Source organism: Ambystoma mexicanum, chromosome 14 (assembly GCF_040938575.1).
Source record: "Ambystoma mexicanum isolate Mex_15411 chromosome 14, UKY_AmexF1_1, whole genome shotgun sequence".
In the NCBI taxonomy this organism is placed as follows: Eukaryota; Metazoa; Chordata; class Amphibia; order Caudata; family Ambystomatidae; genus Ambystoma; species Ambystoma mexicanum.
This window is the reverse complement of record NC_090940.1, coordinates 663319240-663343579: the sequence shown is the minus strand read 5'-3', so window position 1 is coordinate 663343579 and position 24340 is coordinate 663319240. Positions and strand designations below refer to the sequence as shown.

Here is a 24340-nt window from a genome sequence, read left to right as displayed (position 1 = left end):
GGCGCAGGATACCGCTAAAGCCTTTGCGGATTGACACCGTTCGCTGGCTCCTACCTATCAGCCCGGTATGAAAGTATGGCTGTCGTCCAGGAACCTGCGGCTCCCAGGTTGCCATTCCCTTCTCCCTCGTTTCATGGGTCCTTATGAAATCAGTGATGTCATTAATCTGTTGGCTGTGAGACTGGTGCTTCCTCCCAATTGGAAGATCCAGCCTGTGCTCCATGTTTCCCTCCTTAAACCGTTTTGGCCCGGAACTCGCATTGCCTGGCCTTTTCCTCCTGTGGTTGGTTATTCCGGGTTCCGATGAGTTTGAGGTAAAGGCCATTCTGGATTCAAAGGTCCGGCGGGGGGGTCCAGTATTTTCTGGTGGACCGGAAGGGCTACAGTCCAGAGGACAGGACGAGGGAGCCCATCAGCAATATCAAAGCTCATCGCCTAGAACAGTAACTACGCTTCTTCACTGCTGGCGATTAACATGGAAATAGGTGAAGCCATTCTCCGTTGGCAACCAGAGACGTAGGACGTGCGCATGCAGAAGTCACGTGATTCCACAACACTCTACGGTGCGTCCGTTTGAAAATAAAGACTGCCTCTAGAATCGCTGCAGCGCCTCTGATTAAGAGCTTTGGTATGTGTGTATTCTTCGTCTTCAGAAATCCTTGGTATCTGGACTTTTGCTTCGTTATTGGATTACGTCCTTTCAGCCTCCCTGTGTCTGCTTGTTACCCGCTGGTTTCGACCCTGCTTTGCCTCACGGACCGTCTTGTCTTAGTGTTTTGGAACTTTGCCTGCTCGCACGTTATCAACCTCTGATCGCTTATGACCTTTCTGTGCCTCACGTTCTGTCTTCGTTCTCGCCTGCCTCCCGCCTGACTCAGATTGCTACCTGGATTGCCTTCATTTCGTTTTGTTCAACGAACTACACCTTCCATTCACTGACACCTTAATCTTCATCACCTGTTGGTTGCTGCGCTACAAACTCTTGTGTTTTCTGGACTGTATGAACTTGTGTGTGCTGCAGCCCTTGAACTAGAGATGCTTCCTAACACTGCTGCCAATTAGGCATCCGTGTGCCGTCGGGATAGGTGGTTCTTCTTGGATTGTTCTGCTGTTTTATGCGGATCCACAGATTTCAAGACTTTGTCTCAATGGACCTGGCTCCGGTATGCCTTATTCCTGAGTGTTTGTGTTAACCAACATTGCAATTGTAACCTTAGTTACAGTAGGTCTTGTCACTTTTGTTAGAATCCGTCTGTGGAAGATTCAAGGACAACCATCATCTACCCACTATTTACCTGGTCTCCAGCTCCCGCTTTGTATCAATTGAGGTTGGTCTGGTTTTGGAATCCTAGTTAAAGGAACACAGTTGCTTTGTAAGCGCTAACGTGTTTTCCTTACCTTACAGCCGGTGATTCGTGGGTTGGTCCGGTCTTCCAATTAGTGGATCCCTCGGATTGTATATTTAACAGAGAGTTACAGTTATAGGAAGAATTCATCAGCGACAGTGTTCGAGGTCCTCGCTGCCTGATAAGCTACGGCAGAGTGGTTGGTTCCTTGACAATCCGTGAAGTCCTGCTCTTAAACCTTGACTCTAATTCTCCCTCTGTCCTCATTCTTCTTGACCTCTCCTCTGCTTTCGATACAGTAAACCACAACATCCTGATTGCCCGTCTTCCTGAGACCCTGGGTATCACTGATTAGGCCCTGGTGTGGATAGCATCCTTTCTCTCTGACTGTCCTTCCCAGGTACAACTTGGGTCCTTTCTCTCCGATTTTACTCTCTCTACTTGTGGTGTCCCCAGGGATCTAATCTATCCCTCTGGTTTTTCAATGTCTACATGGCCCCTTTGGCCCAGATGATCTCTGCCTTCACCTACAACTTTCAGTGTTATGCGGATGACACACAACTCTCTTTCAGGCTACCCTCTGCCTCTTCCTCCTCCTCGCTCATCCCTAACTGTTAGTCCGCAATTCAGTCCTGGTGTGCTGCTAATGATCTCTGCCTTAATGCCATAAGACAGAGATCGTCCTCATTGTGACCCCTGCTCCCACTTTCCCACTTTCGCTCTGCCAGCCACCCTTGGTCCTGCACCCTCACCCCCTAGTGAGGCAATAAATCTGGGGGTCATCTTCAGCTCTACTCTCTCCTTCTCTTCTCACATCTCGGACATCTCCAAAAAGTCGTACTACAAGCTACACCACCTATTCTCTCTTTTCTCACCTTCCCCCAGAGGCTCACTGTTTCCAGAGACCTGGTTCTCTCCAGACTGGATTACTGCAACAGTCTCTTCCTCAATCTTCCTATTTCTACTCTCTGACCTCTCCAACTTATCCAGAACAGAACCACAAGACTTATTCTTGGCCTTAAGCCCAGGGACCGCATCTCTCGGGTGCTGAAATCCCTCCACTGGCTCCCCGTGGAAGGAAGCATCAAGTTCAAATACCTCTGCATAGTCCACAAGGCTTTCTGGGGCAGTGGCCCTTACTATCTACAGCGCTCTCCCCCTAAATACTCTCCTTACCGAGCCCTCCGCTCGGCCTCCTCCAACTCTCTGTGGGTGAACCATTTTTCCAAACAGATTTGGAGGTAGATCCTTATCCACTGCAGGTGCCTCCCTCTGGAACAGCCTACCTGCCTCTCTCCATCTTGAGCCGGAACTCTTTAAGTTCCAGAAACTCCACAGGACCTTCCTCTTCTCTTCCTCGTTCTCTCCCCCTCTCCCTTGTTAACCTTCTTTCTCTTCTCTCCTGCTTCCCACCTTCGTTCTCTTCCCCAACCTGCTAAGTTCACTGACTGGTCACCTGGTGCACCTCCAGAGCCTCACAGATCCCAGGCTACCCTGCCAGTCCTGCATTAGCCTCCGAGCGTCCGCACTCTGCCTTGCATTACTGCACTTGGAATACGTTCCATGAGAGTGACAACCACTCTGCACTTAACCCTTGCCCCTGTTGGACTAGGCACACTTGTCCTGTCCCTCGCACTTCCTGTCTGCACACTTACACGACTTTGTATGTTCTAGGCTTAGCAGGTTTGTCTGTCCTGTCCACCTCTGTCCCCCCTCCCTAGCTTGGTTGTGCCTGAAATGCTTGTGAATAGACAAAAGACCAATCATTTTTTGTCTTTGTATCTACTTCTCCCTCCCCATTCCCCACTTCTCTCCCCACTCTTTTCTCACGCACTTATATCAGTAGTAATGCCTCTGGCCTAGAATGCTAGTTAAGTTATTGTTGTTTTGTTCATTCGGAATCTTCAAGGCCTAAGAATGACGATTATATCCTGTGTTCCCTTCCCGCCTTGAATCGCTTTGAAGCACTTCACTTGTGTATAAGCGCTTTACAAATAAACAATTACAATTACAAGAATGAGTACTGGAACATGCATACTCGTCACAGTAAGCCCAAAGAGTTGGAGAGAAGTGAGAATCATTACTGGACCCCCTCATACTCATCCCATTAACTACCAAGTGGTGGACGAGAGTGAGTCATTTTTGAAACAGTCATACTTGCCCAGCCAAGTAAAAGAGTGGACACTGACTAGAGAAACAGTCTCAACGAACAAGAAACGAGAAAAGAATAACCTCAAAAGGGGGGAAACAAAGTCTAAAGGACACTGTAGAGAAGTTGAGAAGCCCAATATTTGAACTATATGACCTGATCAAAGTGGTTAGCAAGAACTCCCTGCCAATACTTTACTAAAGTGAACTTGCTGAAAAGCAGATAACGGGATAAGGGAGTCATTCTCCTGTGCCTTCGTTTTTTGATAGTGGCAGGAACAGCTTAGATTAGTTTTGGACAGAGGACGGATCTTCCTTTTGGGCTCACTGATGACTGACAAGCACCCTAGTTAATTTGGTTAGGCCCGGAAAATCTATAGCTTTGGAAAAGTTGGCAGTGTTTTACTTTTCTTTTAATAAATAATATTCCAAAATAGAAGACCTGAGTCCTTGTCCTTCTTCTGGCCGCCACAGGAGACAGTGATTACTGGGGACATTGAGCACTGCAGCCAAGACAGGTAAAGAAGGATCTTTGTGAAATACTGTGGTTGTAGGAGATATACAAGTGTTTTCCATATTCATATATGCAGACAAGGTGGTTTGAACGTGGAGTTCCATTCTGGTATGGGAGTCCTTGTCCCCAAGAGGGGAGTCCTTGTCCCCAAGAGGGGAGTCCCTCCCATTGAGGTCTGTGATGAATCTGATGATCAAAGCAAGAAACCTTCCCAAGGATTGAGAACTCCCATCCCCTGCACACTATCATAGGCCGAAAACAGCCAAATGTTGGATGAGTATCCTATGAAAAGGTACCTTTATGCAATAGTTTAACAAGTAAAAGTTAGAAACCACTTTATACTATGAGTGAGGCCCATAGGAGATATAGACATAATCATTTCATAACATATTTAGACTTTCGGCACCTTTTCCAAGAAATATGCACACACAATTCTGAATAAAACGTTTTTTATTACTGAATTGACCCCATGTGTTCCAGGAGTAAATCCCTTCATCGGGGGTCTTGATTAGTAGATCTTTCAACAAACAATAAGAAAATAAAATGTTTCAGTCAATACATTTCATAACTTCGCATGTACAACCACACATATGTAAATGTGTGATGAGACAAGAGAAGTCAAATGCATCTCATCATTTCCAAGGTCTTAAAATCACCAATCTCCAGGACAAAAAGCTGTCTCCTGACAATTCAAAGTATGACGTCCCTTATTCAAGTCCAATCTCCAGGACAAAAAGCTGTCTCCTGACAATTCAAAGTATGACGTCCCTTATTCAAGTCCAATCTCAAGGACAAAAAGCTGTCTCCTGACAATTCAAAGTATGACGTCCCTTATTCAAGTCCAATCTCCAGGACAAAAAGCTGTCTCCTGACAATTCAAAGTATGACGTCCCTTATTCAAGTCCAATCTCCAGGACAAAAAGCTTTCTCCTGACAATTCAAAGTATGACGTACCTTATTCAAGTCCAATCTCCAGGACAAAAAGCTGTCTCCTGACAATTCAAAGTATGACGTCCCTTATTCAAGTCCAATCTCCAGGACAAAAAGCTGTCTCCTGACAATTCAAAGTATGAAGTCCCTTATTCAAGTCCAATCTCCAGGACAAAAAGCTGTCTCCTGACAATTCAAAGTATGACGTCCCTTATTCAAGTCCAATCTGTCTAATGTTTAACTGATGGCAGTAATATCTCATATAATGGTGGCACAAGATCATTAATTTTTTTTTTATTTTGAAATATTTTAATTGGCATTTTGAAGATAACATTACATTGGTATAACCCCCCCCTCATTCTGATTTTCAACGCAATTCTTACAATTTCAGTGCATGCTTAACTAATTTAAGAAAAAGAGAAAAGAGAAAAAAAGGAGAAAACAACAAATAACAAACGTTAACTGTCTTCATCCTTTAAACAATTGTAGTTTCTTCATTGCCTAGGATTAGATTGGTGGCTTGTCTATATCCTTTCAGTTTCGAGGGCGGTAAGGTTTGACGTTCTGTTCCTCTTGTGCTGCACGTCCCTTTTTTTTTTTTTTACCTCCTATAGGCCTCTTCACGGGGGCATGTCGTCGGACGGCAGGAGCATGTCTCTCACCACAGCTTTCCATGCCTCGAATTTAGCATTAATGTCCCCCTCACCTCTGACGATCCTGTTGCCCCAGGCTTCCGTCTCTGCAGCTGTCCATCGCTCCATTTCACTTTTCCAGCATGTATATTAGGGGCCTCTTTTTGACTTCCATGACATTGCTATCTCCCTTTTTGCCAATACGCATGCCATGTTCATCACCTTCACTATGTGTTTTATTTTGCTCAGCCTGGGGTGTACGTGCCTAGCAAACATTCTTTCGGTGTCCAGTCGTATCTTTTTACACCGCCCTTTTCACATGCTTGTTTGATGTTGGCCCAGAGTCTACTCACTTTCGCACACCCCCAGAACATGTGTATTAAGTCTGCATCGTTGCAGGTGCACCACGGGCATTGTGCCTCTGCCTGTCTTTTGAAGCTTGCTACATTTTTTGGGGTCATGTACGTCCTATATAGGACATTTGTTTGTATCAGCCTGAACCTGGTGTTTCTGGACACTGCCTTCGGGTGTTTCAGTGCTCTCTCCCATTCATTGTCTTTGATCTCTTCACCAGTGTTTGTTTTCCATTTGGTCTTTAATGTGGCGCTGCAGGGTTAGGTCTATCATTTAATTGTGCATAGGTTCTTGACACTGACCTCCACCCGTCACTCAAATTGTAAATTTCTGTCACTAGGGGGGGTCGTTATTGGTTCCTCAGGCCAGTCACTCCATCGCACCTTAGCCTCATGTTTAAGTTTCTGGTACCATAAGAATTGTCCCATGGGTAGGCCCTCTTTCTCGTGCAGTGATTTCAGTTCCCTAAATTCTCCTTCCTCGTACATGTCCCCCCAGGTGCATATACCCAGTCCTTCCCATTGCCTAACTGTGTTGCGATCGGCTGGCATCATTCTCATCTCTGCCGCAATTTGTATTTCCGGGGAGTAGGGATTTTATAAATGCATAATGGTTTTAACTCTTCCCCATATATGTCTGCCCAGTTCAGCCACTTTAGGCGCGCTGTTGGCTCGATCCGGAGGTGCCCATATTATTTCTTTGGGTGTATTGGTTTGATCAGATCACTCAGCAGGCCGATTTCATCGGTGACTTCATCCGACAACCATTTGGTGACATGACTAAGTTGGGCTGCCAAATAACACCTTTCAAAGTCTGGGAGCTGTATGCCCCCTGCATCATGTGGTAGGGTTAGAATATTCAATGCCAGTCTGTGGCGTGCCCTTCCCCATATGAAGTCTCTGATCTGGGCATCTAACTTTCGGAAAAAGGTTGGTCTGATGTAGTGACAGATGGTCTGGAAGAAGTATAGGAATCGTGACAATATAATCATTTTTACTATCAATGCCCTCCCCATCATTGATAGCGGTAGTTTGGACCAGAATTTCGTTGAGTGGAGCCCCTGTGTGACCGCCATTGTATTCTGATCGTGCATGAGTTCTGGTGTACGTCTGATCTTGACCCCCGAATACTTAAATGTGTCTGGCTGCCACTTTATCCCAACCTGCGGTAAGTATTCTGCTCCTGCCTCCCTCAGACCCGCTAGTGGGAACATGCAAGATTTTTGTCTGCTAAAGCATATCCCTGAATAGCGTGCAAAGTTGTCCAGCACTTCCAAGATTGTAGGGGCATTGTTTTTTGGATCTCTCAGATAGAGCAGGACGTCATCTGCGTATAATGAGATAGCATGATACCTCCCACCCACTCCTATTCCTGCATCCCAGAATTGTCTCCTTATGTAAATTGCAGTTGGCTCTAACCCCAGAATGTAGAGCATGGGCGACAAGGGGCAGCCCTGTCTGGTGCCTCTCTGTATGTTCCAGGCTCTCGAAACCAGTTTCCCCGTCTTTACTCTAGCTATGGGGTCTTTGTACAGTATCTTGATCCAGCGTACAAATCCCTTCCCGAGTCCGAATTCCCGCAGCACCTCTATCAGCCATTCCCAGTAGATGGAGTCGAATGCCTTAATGGCATCTAGTGACATCACTGCCATATGCTCCTGCTCTCCCTCTGTGTGTGCCATGATGTGCTGTAGCCTGCGCAAATTGGCAGTTGTGTTGTGGCCGGGCACAAAGCCATTCTGGTCCTCATGTACCAGACTCCCTATCACTTTGGACAATTTCTTGGCCAGTATAGTAGTCAGTATTTTACTGTCATAGTTTAGCATTGCTATTGGGTGGTATGAGTCGTATTCTTCCGTTGGTTTGTATGGCTTGGGTACCGGGACTATTAGTGTCTCTCTCATGGTCTTGGGTAGGATTCCTGTCTCGTAGGCCTCTTGATATACCTTAAATAACAGTGGGGTTAGTGTTGCTTCATATGCTTTGTAGAACTCTGGGGGGAGCCCATCTGTTCCCGGGGTCTTGCATGTGGCCAGGGATCTAATGGCATATGTGATGTCCTCAGGTGTAATGGCCTCCTCTAGTATGTCGCGTTGTTGCCCACTCAGCTTGGGGAGTCCTATTTCTTCTAAGGTGTCTTGTATGTCTGTCAGCGGCACTTGAGTGTTATGTGCGTATAGTGTGGAGTAGAAGTCAGCAAAGGTGTTATTTATTGAGTACTGAGTTGTTTTTATGTCTCCCTTCTCATCTCTTAGTGCGGTCACTGGGTGCTTCGGATGCTTACTTTTGCATAACCAAGCCAGTAGTTTACCCGGTTTGTCACCGTTTGTGTGTGCCCTGGTGGTGCGTGTTACTTAGTCAGATTTTGCCAGCCGCCCCCGCGCCTGGTGACAGTTTGTCTGTGCCTCTTGCAAATTTTCTTCCTCCGCCCTAGATCCTGAGCTATTGATCTCTCCCTGCCTTATTTCTTCCTCTCTCTCCTCCAGCTCCTTCCTCAGCATTTTCCTGATTCCCGCTGCCCCAGCTATAATCTTTCCCCTCGTTACCACCTTCAGGGCCTCCCACACCGTACCCCAGCGTTCCACACTGCCGCTGTTAATGGTGACATGTTCTACCAGTTTATCTCCCAGCTCATCTCTGAAGGTTGGGTCTGTCAGTGCCTCTGCAGGCATTCGCCATAACGGGATAGGGGGTCTAGGGCCCTTCAATGCCCAGTGCATTAGCAGGGGCGAGTGATCCGAGATCGATCTGCCAATGTATTGTATTAACTCTACTTGTGCTAGGTGTGTTTTCTCTTTAAACATGTAGTCCATTCTCGTGTGGAGGTTGTGTGGCGAAGAGTAGTATGAGTATCCCCTGTCTTTGGGGTGGTATTCCCTCCAGGCATCTGCAAGGTCTAGTTGTTCCAATATGTTGTTCAGTGCCCTTGGGGTCTTATCCGCCCAATTCTGCAGTGGTTTGGATCTGTCTAGGTTCAAGTCTCTCACACAGTTGATGTCTCTACCCCATATGTAAAGGCCTTCCCTGTGTCCCGCCAGTTTAGTTTGAAGTCTATCAAGGTAGGACGGTATGCCGGGGTTTGCGAAATACGTGTTGACTACGCAAATCTGTACTTGCTCAATCACTCCCCACATTATCAAATACCTCCCATCTGTGTCTACCTCAGTTCCTATTATCAGAAAGGGCACCTTGGGGCTTATCCAAGTGTACACTGCCCTCGCGAATCTGGTATATGAGGCCCCTTGTCCCTGTCCTCCCCAGTACTCGTGCATCTTGAACTGGTCCTCCGCTGTGAGGTGTGTTTCTTGGAGCATTGCAATGTCTACTTTTTTCCTGCAGAAATAGGACCTGATCCTGTTCCTACGTAGGTATGACCCCAACCCTCTTACATTCCATGTAAGTATTCTAAGTTGCGTTGCCATACTCAGTTGTGCTTGTTTCCAGATCCCCCTTTTCTCACTGTCCCACCATCCTAGGGCATCCACCCACAGAGCTCCTTTTCCTTCCCGCCCTCTCACCTCTTTTTTTGTGTCCTCGATTCATTGGCCACCTTTCCCTTTTTCTCGCACTGCATGAAGACTTTAGTGTCAAACTGGAACTGCTGCGACAACAAATGCAGTCTAAACAGTTGCTCCCAGCAACTACACAACCGGTGTTGTGCTCGGGTGTCTCCACACTTTCTGTCCCCTTCCAGGGCGTCCAGCGTGGATGTGGGTGTGCCAGCAACAGGCTGGCATCGGTCATTCCAGGGGTGAGGGCGTCGCACACAGAGCGGTTTTTCGAGCTCCTCTCCGCCGTCTGTGAAGTACGTTTGCGGATCTTTCCTGGCGATTCATTGCGCCTCCTGTGGTAGCTTAAAGGATAGTGCCTCGTTCTTGCCTGTGTGTCTGTCCATTAGGTGTTTGCGTTTCAAGGGTCATTGTCTCGGCCATCTAGGTTATTATGCTCTAGCCACATATTCGCCGCCGCTGGGGATTCTAAGAATATGGCTCACCATTTATGGATTATCTTCAGCCGAGAGGGGTAAAGCAGCATGTACTTTATGTTTAATTGCCTCAGCCTCGCTTTGATTGGGACAAAGGAGTTCCTTGCTAATTGCACCATTTGCATATAGTCAGGGTATATGGTTATCTTGGAGTCTCCCCGCTCTATTATCCCACCTTCTCTGGAGTGCTTGAGTATAATCTCCCTATCCTGGAAATTGAGGATCTTTGCGATCATCAGCCTGGGGTGCGAGCCTGGAGGCGGTTTCTCCTGAAGGGCTCGGTGTGCTCTCTCCACCGCCAATCCCTGTGAGAGCTTGTTTGTGCCGATCTCCTGCTGTAGTAGGGACTCTACATAACTTGTCGGGTTCATTCCCTCAGTTCCCTCGGGGATTCCCAGCAATCTGACGTTACTTCTCCTGGCCCTTCCTTCTGCTTCCTCAGCTCTTGCCTCTAACATTGCCACTTTCCTCTCCAGTTCCCCCACCTTTATCTTCAGTTCAGTTGTAGCTTCTGCGGTTTCTGTCACCCCGGCTTCTGTCACCGCCACTCTTTCCGCCAGGTTCCGCGCATCTTGCCTCATGAGCTGCATATCTGTTTTTACTTTGTCGATCTTTGTGTCAATGAAGCTCCTGAAAGCGGCTATGGCCTCCAACACTTGCCCATCTCTGTTGTCTGTTTCTGGCTCTCTCCGTGCCTCCGTTTCCGATGTGTTTCTTTGTGTCATGGGCGTTGTTTTCGGCGCCACAAACACATCCATTTTCGTCATTTTCACCTTGCCTTTGTCTTTAGCGGATGGCATGCTTGTACAGGGCTTTGCTGGGTTGGGGAGTTTCTGATTCTCTGGGTGCGTGATTGCCTCTGCTTCGGGGTGTTGTCTTCTTCCTCCTGTCCTTCCACCCAGGCGTCCTCTCCTTATCAGGATCTCCAATCACGGCAGGTCCCGCTTTCCTGGGGCTTTAGCGTGCCTCTGGGTGCAGTTTTCTCCTTGCTGCACTCCTCCCCAGGTGTCCTCTTCTGACTAGGAGCAGGTCCCGCTCTCTTAGCTTCTCGCGTGGCGTTTGCGTTGGGTCTCTCCTTTCACTCACCGGGGTCTTGTTAAGCCTCCTCCCCCCAGTGGGGTGTTTCCTATGTGCCCCCTTGTCTGCTGCTTTGTTTCCGGAGGTCTCTCCACGCTAGCTCCCTTCTCTGCACTGGTCTCTGTGCCGCTGCCTCTCTGCGGTCTGCACTTGGCTACGGCTGCGTGTTCTTCTGGCTCCCTGTCGCTGCCAGTGCTCGTTCCGACCTCCGGTCCGCCTCTTCAGCTGTCCCTCTCAATCGGGCAGGTTTCTCCTGTGGTCCGGGACTTCATCAATCGTTGGTGCTGTCTGTTCTGGAGCCGCTCTAGTCTTCATGCCCTTCCCCCCCTCTTTCTTCTCAGCTCGTGTCCGTAGCCGCCATTTTGTGCAAACCAGGGGGGACCCGTATCTTAGGGCTTTCTGTGTCTTCAAGCGTCTGATTTCTGCCGTTTCCAGCACAAACTTGCAGTGAACCACTTTATCTTTCCGGCGGTGCATTTCTTGCCGCTTGTAGCTCGTTTTCTGCAGGATCGATACGCATGTTCATGGCCGGAGCTCGATGCCCTGCTTCCTCACTCCATGCGTGCCAGACCACGCCCTTCCACAAGATCATTAAACAAGCTTAAGTATGAATACAAATGCTGTGCACCCTTATCTCACCTTCCCCAATCTGTGGGCAGTGCTGATGATAGCATTGATCCACGCCCCAGATTAGGATGTATACGTTGCTTCTAGATGGTGAAAAATAAAAGGAAATAACACAAACATGTCTCATAAGGCTATGCTCTCTCGAGTTTACTGATCTTCTATTTAAAAAAGAAGAAAAAGAAAGAGTATGCCACTCACCCCTTCTGGATGGGCATAGTGTAGTGAATGATGATTTCCCTTTTAAAACGGACCCTGAAGTACGGTGTCCCTGTTAAGGAAAGGGTAAGATAAATAAACAAGGCTGTGGCATAAACTATTAATCCAATATATTGGAATATATATAGTCCTCGAAATGCAACGGGGCCTCCACTCACCCTCCTTGGAAGTCGACTAGTGCATGAGGTTGCAACATCTTGTACTCGCAGCAAGAATTGCTGTTGATAAAATGGCCACTTAAATAGCGCATGCAGTGACAGCGGAACACTGCCTCCAGACCGTGGAAGCTAGGCGAAGAGCGGAGAAAGGACGGGACGCTCTCCCGACCTACCGGAGTGTTGCTGTAACCATGGAAGCTCGCAAAGGATGCCGATGCTGCCACACATAACCGGTGAGCCCAGATGGGGAAGGTGGTACGCTGGGGCGCCTCACAGCAAATGCAGCGCCTCATGGGAGAGAGCGGCAAGCCCTGTAGAAGTGATTAAGAAAGGGTCAAACTGAATAATAAAAACATGCATGGCGTAAACTGAGGCCTAAGGTTTAATATGAGTCTAAGACCCATACTTGAAATTAAGAGGCTTGTGAATCTTTTGTAACATAAAGTTCTGGCAGGAGGGAAAACCAGGCATTTGCAAGACTGGGACTCGCACCCAAATTGTGTGACTAAAGAACCTGCCAGGTGAGTACACCAGGTGTTTCGTGAGACAAAGAATCCTAAGAAAGACCCATAACTTTGGGATTGGGAATTGAGTAAACAGTATAAGAAAGCCCTGGCAAGAGAGTATAGCAGGCAAAGCCAATTGTGTGAAAAGAATCTTAAGGAAGACCCATACCCTTGGGATTGTGAACTGAGTGAACAGTGTAAGAAAGTCCTGGCAGGAAAGTATACCCAGTGCAGTGTTAGGGAGAATTCTCCTTCTAAGGCTAATTTCCCCCACCTACTGAGTCCCCCAGCAGCTTTGCTGGCTTTCTGGAGTTTATTCTTTCCACCTGGTAAGAGTGTACATCTTTTTCCACTCTTACATGTGTTTTGGCGTATGTGTTTTATTATGTGATTTTGGGCACTGGAGCACACCACTCCAGGTGCTCCTGTTCTTGTATGGGTTACACCGCACCCTCAGTGTAGTAACCCAGGGTTGTCTTTAAGACTTCCCTCTGACTTCATTTCCCTGGGGCTGACTACTGTCCCCCAGAGGAAGGTAAAGTTGCCATTCCTTTAGATAGTCATTTTTACCACAGGCCCAGTACACCCCATCTTACATGGAGTACTGGAAAGGGCTAATCTGTACCCCTTTTCTGTCTGTACCTCCCTGAGCATTTTTTCGCTCTTTTAACATTTAGACTTGGCTGGTGGCAGTGGTATCTACTCTAACTTTTCTACTGCGATTATATTAGATAAACGTGGTACTGTTCTTGGCTATTATATTAGCCTCGAACATAAACCCGCTTGACCAAATCGTCTTTCTTTTTGGCTCCGGTTGGGTTTATTCGCCATTTCTTTTCCTCAATGCACCTGGGTGTCTAGGTGGGCTGAATGTGAGGGAGGGGTGTAGTCACCCCATGCACAGGGTATCCTAGGAAACCCAAGTCACACTTTGCCATGATTGGCCTCTGGAACTACAAGGAACCGAAGAGAAGTGGAGAGAACGACGGCTGCTGCAACTACCCCGTCCCGGTAAAGCCCTGCTGCAGTCCTGAGCTATCTACCCTTCGACGACTAAGAGGAGATCCAATCCGGAGTCTTCTTCACTTGAGCCTGGTGGGGATAACCAGCTCATCTTCTTCAGCCAGAGATCTCCACTGTGGTCGAAATCGCTGCACACTGCTGTAGTGGTCCGGATAGCCACCTGCTGAGCCTCTCCTGTTTTTAAGGAGCACATCTTTTATTTGTTGTCGCTGCTGCCGGCTTTATCCCTGTGTGGTGCAGACCCCCTTCAGACGTCCTCCTTCACAACGAAGCTCCAGGAATCGTGGGTCTGCGGGAAACCAACAGGAACAACTGCCAGGGCTCCAGCTGCATCGGGGGAATAAGGTACTGTGTTCTACTCGAGGAAACTGGGTGAACCCCTTTTCTTCATCCTCAAGGCTCATCCTTGTCTTCCCTCCTTCTTATAACTTTTGCTTCCGAACATTGACAATATTCAAGTTCTTTTGGGCTACGCTGAATCGTGACCTGTCTAACGGGGTGATCTTCGGCAACAGGTCTCCAGTGTCACTTAAACCTGGCTCCGACCCTTTGACTTTTGAACTCCTGTTTCTCAATACTGTCTGCCTAACCTAGATATTGCCTGTGATTTTTGCCTCCAACTCCCTCTGGGTATCTCAGGTGCTAAGTGTGTTTTTGCCCCGGTAGAATTTCATGTCACGGATACGCGTTAATTGAGTAGACCGAACTGTCAAAAAGTGATCGCAATCGTATCCGCGGTATCGTGTTTTGTTCATAACACCGGTTCATTTAAACACAGGGTACTTACCTTGAGACATACTATGCAAAGTGAATTGGTTATTTGTAGTATCTTTAACGTGTGGTTTTGTTTAAAGGTTAATAGAAGTGTTGTGTTTATAACTGATGGTTTAAAAATAAATGTACTTAGATTTTTTACCTGAAACCTTGAGTCAGTGTTTGCTTGAGTCACAGTAATTGTGGGCCCTTTGTGTAATCTCTGCTACTGCTCATATACTCTTGAGATAAGCCTGGCTGCTCTGCCACTGCTACCACTCTGACATAGTAGTACAGGCTTGTGCCAAAGGTAAAACCTGTATGGCCACCTGTAGTCTTAATTGTGTGTAGTGGTCCCTAAGGGCACTGCACAGGATTCTGCCTAAAGTGGAGCCAGGTCTGTGAAGTAAAATTGCAACTATCAGGAAGAGTGCTATCTTCTTCTACAAATAACTTGATTATATTTGTATGTCGTTTGTTTTGCTGGACAAAAACCTGGGGAAGGGAGACATTCCCAGGTCTTGTGAACAGCATTTAACTGGAAGCCTTTTTGTTGGAGTTTTACATTTTGTTGACCTTGAACATCTGTGCACTTTTTAAGCCAAAATCATTATCCTTTGCACTTTAGAGTTACTTTTAGAATGTGAGGGCCAGAATAGGATTTCGGACAGAGGACATTTTGCTTTGGACATCTTGACATCAGACAGACAGTTTTGGTTGAGGTAGGGAAATACCTCCTAGAGCAGGGACAGCAGGGCATTTTCCAACCCTCTTATTATTTGAATAAAAGTCTGTAATAACCAACATGACTGCTCTGTGTCTGCGTCTCATTCCTGGTTCATCACAGGCCCCACTTGCACAAACACCTAGTGAGGGTCTTGCGTAGCAGAGAGCGATTACTGGGGACATTGAGCACTGGCACTGTGATAAATAAGTCACTATTGGCTGGCACTGCTAATATGTAGACGCATGGATTACTGGAGTAAGGATTGAGGGCCAGTGATTACTGGGGACATTGAGCAGTGGGCCAATGATTATGGAAGGTAACAAAGATTATTGTGGCTACTGAACAGTGATGGATGTCAAAGCTTGTAATCTATCATGACCACTGGCAATTGCTCTTGGCAGCCTTCCATTACAAGGTTTTTAGCCTGCTGAGCCATTATAGAGGGGTAACACCATATGCAAATCACACTTGGATGCATGCCAAAAGGAGCAGTCCAGCACTAACTACTAGGTTGCATCACTTCTACCCGAGACCACAAACAAGTCCATAAGTGTCACCCTCAGTGGGTGTCATCAGTGAGGTGTAGCTTGGGACACTGGTCCAGAAGGACAGGACCCGCATCTGGGCACACCCGCCCAACATTGGCTGACTTATGCTATAGTAAATTGTGCTGGATGGAAGGTTTTGGGTAACTCGCCAGACCGCCATTTTTCATCCTACAATTCCGTTACAGAAAGAGAAAGAACATATGCAAATCAAGCATAGTCCCACCCAAAAAGGGGCCAGCCCATCTCGATCAGATAGGGCACATCCCATGTGCACAAGACCACAAGTAACCCCAACCATCTTGACGTTGGGCATCATCAGCGGGGTGTTGGGTGCCTCTTTACGGACAGCAAGCTCTGGGTCCTTATCTAGACATACTCGCCTCACTTAGGGCAGCGTGATGAATCTGGCGATGTCATAATTTCTTTCCCATAGAAAGTTTCTCCTCGTGTGGCTAGGGAAAGACAGAAGCTACCTGAACCCGACCCTGCGTGTGGCTATCTGAGGGAGGACCACATGGGGGAGACGACCCTCATGGGGGTGTAAGGACATTGCCAGATGAGAAATGATATCCCCCTTCCACCTTTAACACAGACTACCCCCCAACATGCTGTAACCACAATTCTGCCTCACCTTTTAAAACTTCTAATATGTTTCATTCAGGAATACGTGAACCCTATATAGTGAACGGGAGGAAAAGGCACCTGTCCACTAATGTAAAGCCCAAACCAATGAGATCTGAAACTACTAAACTATATCCTTGTGATGTCCACTCCTCTAAGTATACTAGTCATAGTTCTGTTATGAAGGCTCAACTTAACCAATTAGCTAACTATTGTTTTTTTCTGACAGTACTGAGACCAGGAAGAGGGATGGAGTAAGGAAGATCACTAGGAGCGGAAAGCCAACACTGTGCTCTAGTGTTTGGAGAAGATTACCAGGTGCCAAGAGATTCAAAAGCGGTGCACCTGAACCTAGCGTGACACTCTCCTTTCACAACGCTGGTTGGGACACAGGAGGAAGGCAAACTGCAGACCCGAGCAGATGGGCTGCCAAGAGCGTTCTCCTGAGAAGTCAGGCAGAAGGAGCTTTACTGCACTAGTGCTACAGGCCACAGAAGCTGGCAAGCAAAGGGAGAAACCAGAGGGGAACCGAAGAGCCGACAGAAATCGCTCTCACGCAGTGAGCAGGCTGCAACCGAAGAGCCAACAGCAATCGCTCTCACCCAGTGAGCAGGCTGCAACCGAAGAGCCAACAGCAATCGCTCTCACCCAGTGAGCAGGCTGCAACCGAAGAGCCAACAGCAATCGCTCTCACCCAGTGAGCAGGCTGCAACCGAAGAGCCAACAGCAATCGCTCTCACCCAGTGAGCAGGCTGCAACCGAAGAGCCAACAGCAATCGCTCTCACCCAGTGAGCAGGCTGCAACCGAAGAGCCAACAGCAATCGCTCTCACCCAGTGAGCAGGCTGCAACCGAAGAGCCAACAGCAATCGCTCTCACCCAGTGAGCAGGCTGCAACCGAAGAGCCAACAGCAATCGCTCTCACCCAGTGAGCAGGCTGCAACCGAAGAGCCAACAGCAATCGCTCTCACCCAGTGAGCAGGCTGCAACCGAAGAGCCAACAGCAATCGCTCTCACCCAGTGAGCAGGCTGCAGTGCAAACAGTGAAACACAAGGGACGTTGAAGCTGCAAAACGAGTACCAGTAAGCCCAGAAAAAGAGTTTGAGACATCTGAGTGTTTCAGGGCCGATGCTGCGTACCGTTAACATGTGGTGAAAGAGACCTAAATAGGAAAGTTGGAACATTAAGTATCACTGAGAAAGGGTCACTGACCCAATGTGTGAAAGTTATATGTAATTGGATGAGAACGAACGTGTTTAATGGAAAAAACATAAATCTGAGATTAACAACCAAATACTGAATCGCCTGACAAAGCCCTGGCAGGAGAATATACCAGGCACTGGAGGAATATGGGAAAGTCCTCTGCATGCTGTTGTACTGTTTTGTTAATTGTAAAAAGCCTTGGCAGGAGAGTAAACCAGGCACTGGAAGAAAGGGGAGGAATCAAACTCCCTTGGAGTGTGTCAAACTGTTGTGTGAAGTATAAAAAGCCCTGGCAGGAGAGTGAACCAGGCACTGGAAGAAACGGGAATAATCATACCCCTTTTTGAATGTGAACTGAATTTAAAAGGTCCTGGCAGGAGAATATACCAGGCACTGGAGGAAAGGAGAAGAATCGTACCCCTTTGAAACCTCTTTGGAGTATGTTAAGAAAATATAGCAAACTTGAATTGTGGAAGTCTCAAAGGGAAGCATCTACCCCTTTGAAGTGTGAAAATTGTTGAACTGCATAACTGGGGGAGAACCTCGAATGAACAGTCATCCCCTTCAGACTGTGAAATAATTTAAATAACATTGAATGAAACCAGAATGGCAAATACTGTATGAAAATCCGGCTTGGCAACGCCCCAACACGGTGAGTGCCAGAACTGCTCAGTGACATCCCTTATGCACAAGATTCCTTCTCTAATGGGATAGTATGCCAGAATAAGGTTTGCACTGGCACCGATTACAGGCCCAGTGGCCCTTGGAACATAATCCCTACAAGGCAACACCAATCTCCGCAGAAGTGATTATATTAGCACTGGTAAATGACACAATCTCCGTTGCTGCCAGCGATCATTGGTACAATGCTTGCTGTGTGAAGTGGTGACTGACTGGCATGTTCACTGCTGGCACACGGATTGCTGTGAGATATTTGCTGGAGCATCGCTTACTGGAATATGTGACTACAGTTCATCCTGGGCTCGTCATCTCACGAAAGTATACATTTCAGCTGTTTCATAGATCGCGTTTCAATGGTAAATACTGGTAATTCTGTAAACCTCACTGGAGTGGACTATCCATTTGGTTGATAAACCTAAAGTTCATTGCAATCATAGGCAGTGATTATGCTTGGCAATGAACACTGCCACTATGTTCTCCACTGAGTGGTGGAGCGCAAGCACAATCTGTCCAAAACTCTGCTGGAGCTGTTGATGGTTAAGACAATGACTAATGGTAGTCTGAGATGGGTCAATGATCAAAATTACATTGGCATTGTTGGCACCATGTTTACGGTGGCACTGATTAATGCCACTGTGGTGCGCTAGTCTTCTTTGCCTGAAGAAGTGGTGATGGGAACTTGTGCTAAATCTGGAGCCTACAAGGTATGTCCTTTACGGGATATGCCTTTCTGTGGGCCCTACTTCAGAGGAAAGCCAACAAGGGGGCAGGATGAGCCACACTGTCACGCCGCTTCCTAGACCACGGACACACCTCCCCACTCGCCCCTCCTTGCCTACCCATTCCCGCACTCCCCAACACTCGTGCACCGTGCCCCCCACTCACGTCGCACACATCAGGGCACGGCATGGCATATATGGGGGAGCGGGTGTTTATCGCCCTTCACGGCGGTGGCAGATCAACTGGAAGCTCCGTCACTTCAGGAACTTACGTCCTTTGCGGAGACCGGCGCTTCCCGGCGCTTCACGGATCACGTGACTTCGGTTGCCTAGCAGCATTGCAACGCTTTCAGGTCACGTCACACGTGACTATACGTGCGTCCCTTCCGAGGATAAAAGGAGTCGGTGAACCGAAGGCGTTGCTTCACAGCTGTTTAGTTTCGGATCACGTGACTTCTCTCTTTGTTCAAGGACCAGCTCTGATTCTGACCTCGGCTTGCTCCACGGACTCCTCTTGCTAAACCCTTCAACTACTTTTGGATTTGCCTGTTACCGACTCACGCCTGCTCCACGGACTCCTCTTGCTTAACCCTTCAAGTACTTTTGGATTTGCCTGTTACCGACTCACGCCTGCTCCACGGATTCCTCTTGCTTAAGCTCTTCATTGGCTAGGACCTCGGTCCTGCAAATAGGTGGTTGCCTGTTCTACCCTACAGCACGTTTCCAGCCTAAGCTAGGAGACCCACGCCTTGACCCGAGTACTCACAGGTATTCTGGTAGCTTTGGGGTTTATGTACATGAAGGTATTCGGGCCCTGTTTCATTGCTTAACCACTGTATCTTGCTTTGCAGCGCTCAAGGGGTTCTTCCGGCTGTTCCCACGTCCTGGCTTTCCGGACTTCCACCTGTGGCCTTAATATTCACACTGACCCTATAACAAAATCGGTCAGGGTGTTTCTTGGGGACAGAGGGGTTGTTCATACTCTACACGACCAACGAACTTCGTAACACACACGCTGGGTGTCTGCTACTCACCTGTACATCCACCAAACTAGGCGGGTCTTAACAGGGAGGGGCAGTTTCAGCACAAGGTTCCTCTGTGTGTACAGTTTTGACTCCCAGGGGCATGGCTGACATTAGCTTTGACGGCACTTCGGTTGAGTCGACAAAATGTTGTGTCCACACCCCTCCCCTGGCACCTCCGCGCCCGGGTCCCGGCATGGTGGGGTCGACGGGGGATCGCCAAATGTGTATTTAGTTGCTCTGCTAAATAGAGCGCCGCCGCAAAACCACCAGCAGAGCTCTTTTTAATTAAATGCTTAACACCCTGCTCCCATGCAGGAGCGGGGAGTTAATCACTTCAATAGAGTGCGGCTGTCAAACCAGCATGGGGTTGCCGTTCACAGGCTGCCCCATGCTGGTTTAGCATCAGTGCTCTATTGTAATAAAAAGTGCCCCACTCTCCTGCTGACGCGCCAGCGCCAGCATGAGAGCGGGGCTTATTTCATCATAATAGGGCACCTGCTACGTCTTCACCCATCACCCTGGCTCAAGGGAGCCCTTCAAAGATTCCGCCGAGCTGGCGTGGCAGGTGGGCTAAGATGGTGCCCCTGGCTGTCGCCTAGGTGGCCTGGGCCTAAAGACCTCAATGCCCAGGGGCTATAAAAAATTGAAACTGATCCATATATTTAAGATCGAGCCTAAACTTCATAATCTTCAGCAAAGTGCTTAAAGTTTCTCTGATTGTTATCAACAGTATTTCCCAAATGTACCTGCTCTTAACCAATCAAATTGATGTTGTTGATTGCACACCTGAAACAGGTTCTGTGCCCCAGAAGAGGTTTTCGTGTAACTCTTTAGTTTTCAAATGTTCCTTTATGTAAATGTTTGTCACTTTTGAAAGAGTGCACTTTTTTATAGTTACTTTTATAGTTTTGTATTAAAAATCATATGGTATTTTTTCTTCTGACTCAGGAAAAGTAGTAACACGCGCCCTGCAATAAAAAGCATCATCAATCAGCGCTCCCCCGCCCTGACCTCCTTGATGCCCTCAACCAAAGAAAAGGCTGAATACTTATTTCAGAAGCACCAGCTGCATCCTGTCATCACCCACCGACCCGCCGACAGTGACAACTGGATCGAAATGTCCTCAGCCAACTTTACAACAAGGTAGGAAGCGCTGCATTTCTGAATCTTTCTTCCACTAGGCAAAGTACTTGACCCTGGATATGAAAAACCAATCTTAAAAAAGTAATGTCCTCCTTTAAATACATATACATTCTGGCAATAGGTGAGGCAGCAGGATGTTCGTCTATCAGTGTTGAGGCATTTGGGCTACAGTGTCATGAACCGTCAGGGCTGCCGCCATTCCCCTCAAACCTCAATAAGGCCAAAGGCAAAGGCAAAGTTATATTTACTTGCACTGTACTATGACCCTCCCAAGGTGGGGAGGATAATAACCCTTGCACTGTTTTCCCACATATCTGCAAGACACAGGAACACAATTATTCACTGTGGATATACATACACCTATAGTTTACCACCATAAGAATAAACTGTATAAAAAGGAAGCAACAGAACGCTGTACCTGTATAAATAAGGATAACGCCCTGTTTAGGAAACACAACGTTCTACTAAACAAGACAGACAGCTATACGATGAACTGGAATTACTGAGCACATGTAGGACAAACAAAACTAGGCATTTCAGAACAAGCCACATCCAAGGAAAAAACACCCAGAAAGACAATCCTAGGCAAACCAAGCCAATCCACTGTAAGGAGAGAAAAGCAAAAGAAACCTACCCGAAAAGTGAAACGTAATGAAAAAACTGCTAAAAACACAGAAGTCCAATGACGGAGAGTCATAAACAGAAACATTCATAGATGAAGCCCATGAAGATGGAGATCCAAATAGAAACAATCTTATGGAGAGGAAGGTCAGCTTGGTAGCAGGGCACCGGAAGGTGATGCGCTAGGAGTGCCGAACAATACGAAGAACTCATTAATATGCCGTTCGGTCAGCCGACGTCAGTAGCATAGTACGCCACGCTAAGCAGGGTGTGATGACGTCATCCATCATGTACTGAAGACGCTGGGATATGTAGTTGTCGCTAACGTAGCGATCCTTTTTATCCTTCCTTTGCCAATTTCCCATTGTCTATTGGGATATACGGTAGGTCTTATGGAGTGATCCTTGTAGGGTTTCTAAAACCCTTGGTTCTGACATAGAGGCGAACAAGCAGACTAGACATTAAAGGTCTTCAGCATTCCCCCAACTTGCCCAGCCTTCATTCCTTGAAGATGAGCTGTACTGCATGAGACTCTTGGGTTACCCACCTTGGCCATAGCACTGACCACTTAGATTAAGACACAGAGATAAGCCTTTACTACTTCTGTTGATGGAGGCATGTACAGGGCCACAGTGTTGACTATAGAAGTGATGTCTTGGTGCTGTGCCTAAGATGAGATATGAAAAGACGGGGAGTGGGGGGAGAGGATGGTCGTTGAGGCTTTGTGAGGAGCCAAGTGTAAATTTCATTTAGCAGGCCATGTGGCTTCTGATGTTGGGGATTACCAGAGGGAAGGCGTTTCCAAGTCTTAACGCTGAGAAGGCGAACAAAAGTCACCAGAGCTTGGAACTTGCTATCAGAGGAGACCCTAGTGCTACCCAGTCTCCTACTTTATGCACAGGCTCATATCGCTATAAGTCATATGTTTGACTATTGTGTGTCTCCCTTGAATACAACTCTTATCAACCCCATACCCCACGCCCCACTACTTGTTCTATTTCTACTACTCAAGTGCAGTGTTCTGCACCTGTGATTCATTCTGTGCTCCGATACAGAAATAAACCAAAAGCAAGAACCACAAGCATGAAAAGTGTCCAATCAGAGGAGAAGTGGGGGGACTGCAAGAATACTGTGGAGAATCCGATGGGATTTCCCCAAAGAACCTGGTCTAGTACCCTTCTTATGTGGCCAGGGGAAGGCAGGCACTCTCCAATCCCGACCCTGGGGGTGGTGCACTGTGGGTGCATCACACTGGAGGTAATCAGACCCGGAAGACTGTGAGGAACCCCTTTTTAACTTTCCACATAAGCCCGCCCTTTTGATGACCTTTTGCCATTTTATAGAAGTAGAGAAATATATTTTTTCCAAAATTAACTGCAAGTCCCAGGGACTGTGAAGAAGAAGAGGGCTGAATAGGCATTCAGGAGTCAAAGTCAGGCAGGCAAGCCTAATAGTTTTTGGCAAGGTCAGGCAATTCGTCCTAAGGGCCTGTACCTGAAACCAATTAAGCCACCTGAGGGGCATAAAAGGTTGCAGCAGGGAGGGTCAGTAGAAATAAGCTGGAGCAGGAGCTGGAAGGTTGGCAGTAGCAGAAGCAGAGCATGAGGCTGGCAGTTTACAGGGAAGTGTGAACACAGCAGGGATGCCAGAGCAGAGGAAGGGCAGATTTCACCTGCAGGCTCTGAGGTGGTCCTGTGCTTTGTAAGGAACTCATGGTGGCAGCAGTAAAGACAGATACAAGTGATCACAGTTCAAGTATGTTTTTTGAACAATCCATGCAGGGTGGAAAAACGCCTAAGCTAAACCTAAATCTAAGATAGGAACAAGCATTGACCATAAAATGAAAAATAAGGCAGTCCTAGTGGCGTTGTATCAAAATAAAAGGGCCTATACTAAGAAAAACCTATTGCCAATTCCTTACAACTAAGTATAGAAAGAGTGTGGGATAGGGTTTTAATAAAGAAAAGAAGTGTTCGAAATAATAAGTCAGGATGTTATTGCCAGGTGTCTGCCATCCTCATGTTTTCAGCACGGGACAAGGTGGGACCTCGGAGCACAGTACACACTCGAGCTTTCTCAGCACAAGCTGACAGTTCCGTTCCAGCTAACAGGTTCTTCGATAGTAAAGTCTCTTTTCATTAAAAAAGTCTCTTGCCTTCGAGGGCCTGATGTATTCCACAACAAACCAACAAACAAAAAGATAATTTCCACAGTTCACGTTGGGTGATGGCTTCACCTCTGGGTCCCCCTCTTCTGGGCACTGACCCTTCAGAATTCTTATTCAACAAATGAACAAGACAGTTCCTTTCTCAGCGAACTTTGGGTGTTAACTTTCCACCCCTGGATCTCCCTCGGCCGGGCTCGGACCCTGAAAACAAGGGGTACACTTCCCTTTTCCCTTGTCTTGCAATGTTCACGCTTTCATAAATCCAAATGTCTTTTTAACCAGGTTTTTCACCCTTTGCCCCCGATTGTCGGCTTCCCTCTGCCGGGTTCACTCTCGCTGACTTTTGGTTGTCAGCTTCCCTGTGCCGGGTTCACTCTCGTCAACTGTTACCAACAATTCCTCACAGGACTTTTAGATTCTGTCCCTTTTTATTAGCATCCCTCGTCCGGGTTCACTCTTGCTAATTTCCACAGTTCATGTGCTGATTTTCAACATGCAAGATTCACTTCCCCTAAGTTTCACAGGTCACCTGTTGGCCAAAGACTTTCAACGGTACAGAGGATTTTGCAAGACCCCTGTATGACCACTTTGACTCCCTTTTCGCCTTCTTCCAAGAC

General features: G+C 47.4%; 1 protein-coding gene across 5 annotated transcripts in view; it reads left to right on the top strand.

Moving 5' to 3' along the window:
• Nucleotides 1-24340, top strand: part of PPP1R36 (protein phosphatase 1 regulatory subunit 36) — a 383705-nt gene that overhangs the window by 296218 nt on the left and 63147 nt on the right. For all 5 annotated transcript variants that reach the window (XM_069638208.1, XM_069638211.1, XM_069638210.1 and 2 more), the window contains one exon: nucleotides 20741-20935. In XM_069638208.1, coding sequence (XP_069494309.1) covers nucleotides 20741-20935 — 195 coding nt within the window. The remainder of the gene's footprint in view (nucleotides 1-20740; nucleotides 20936-24340) is intronic.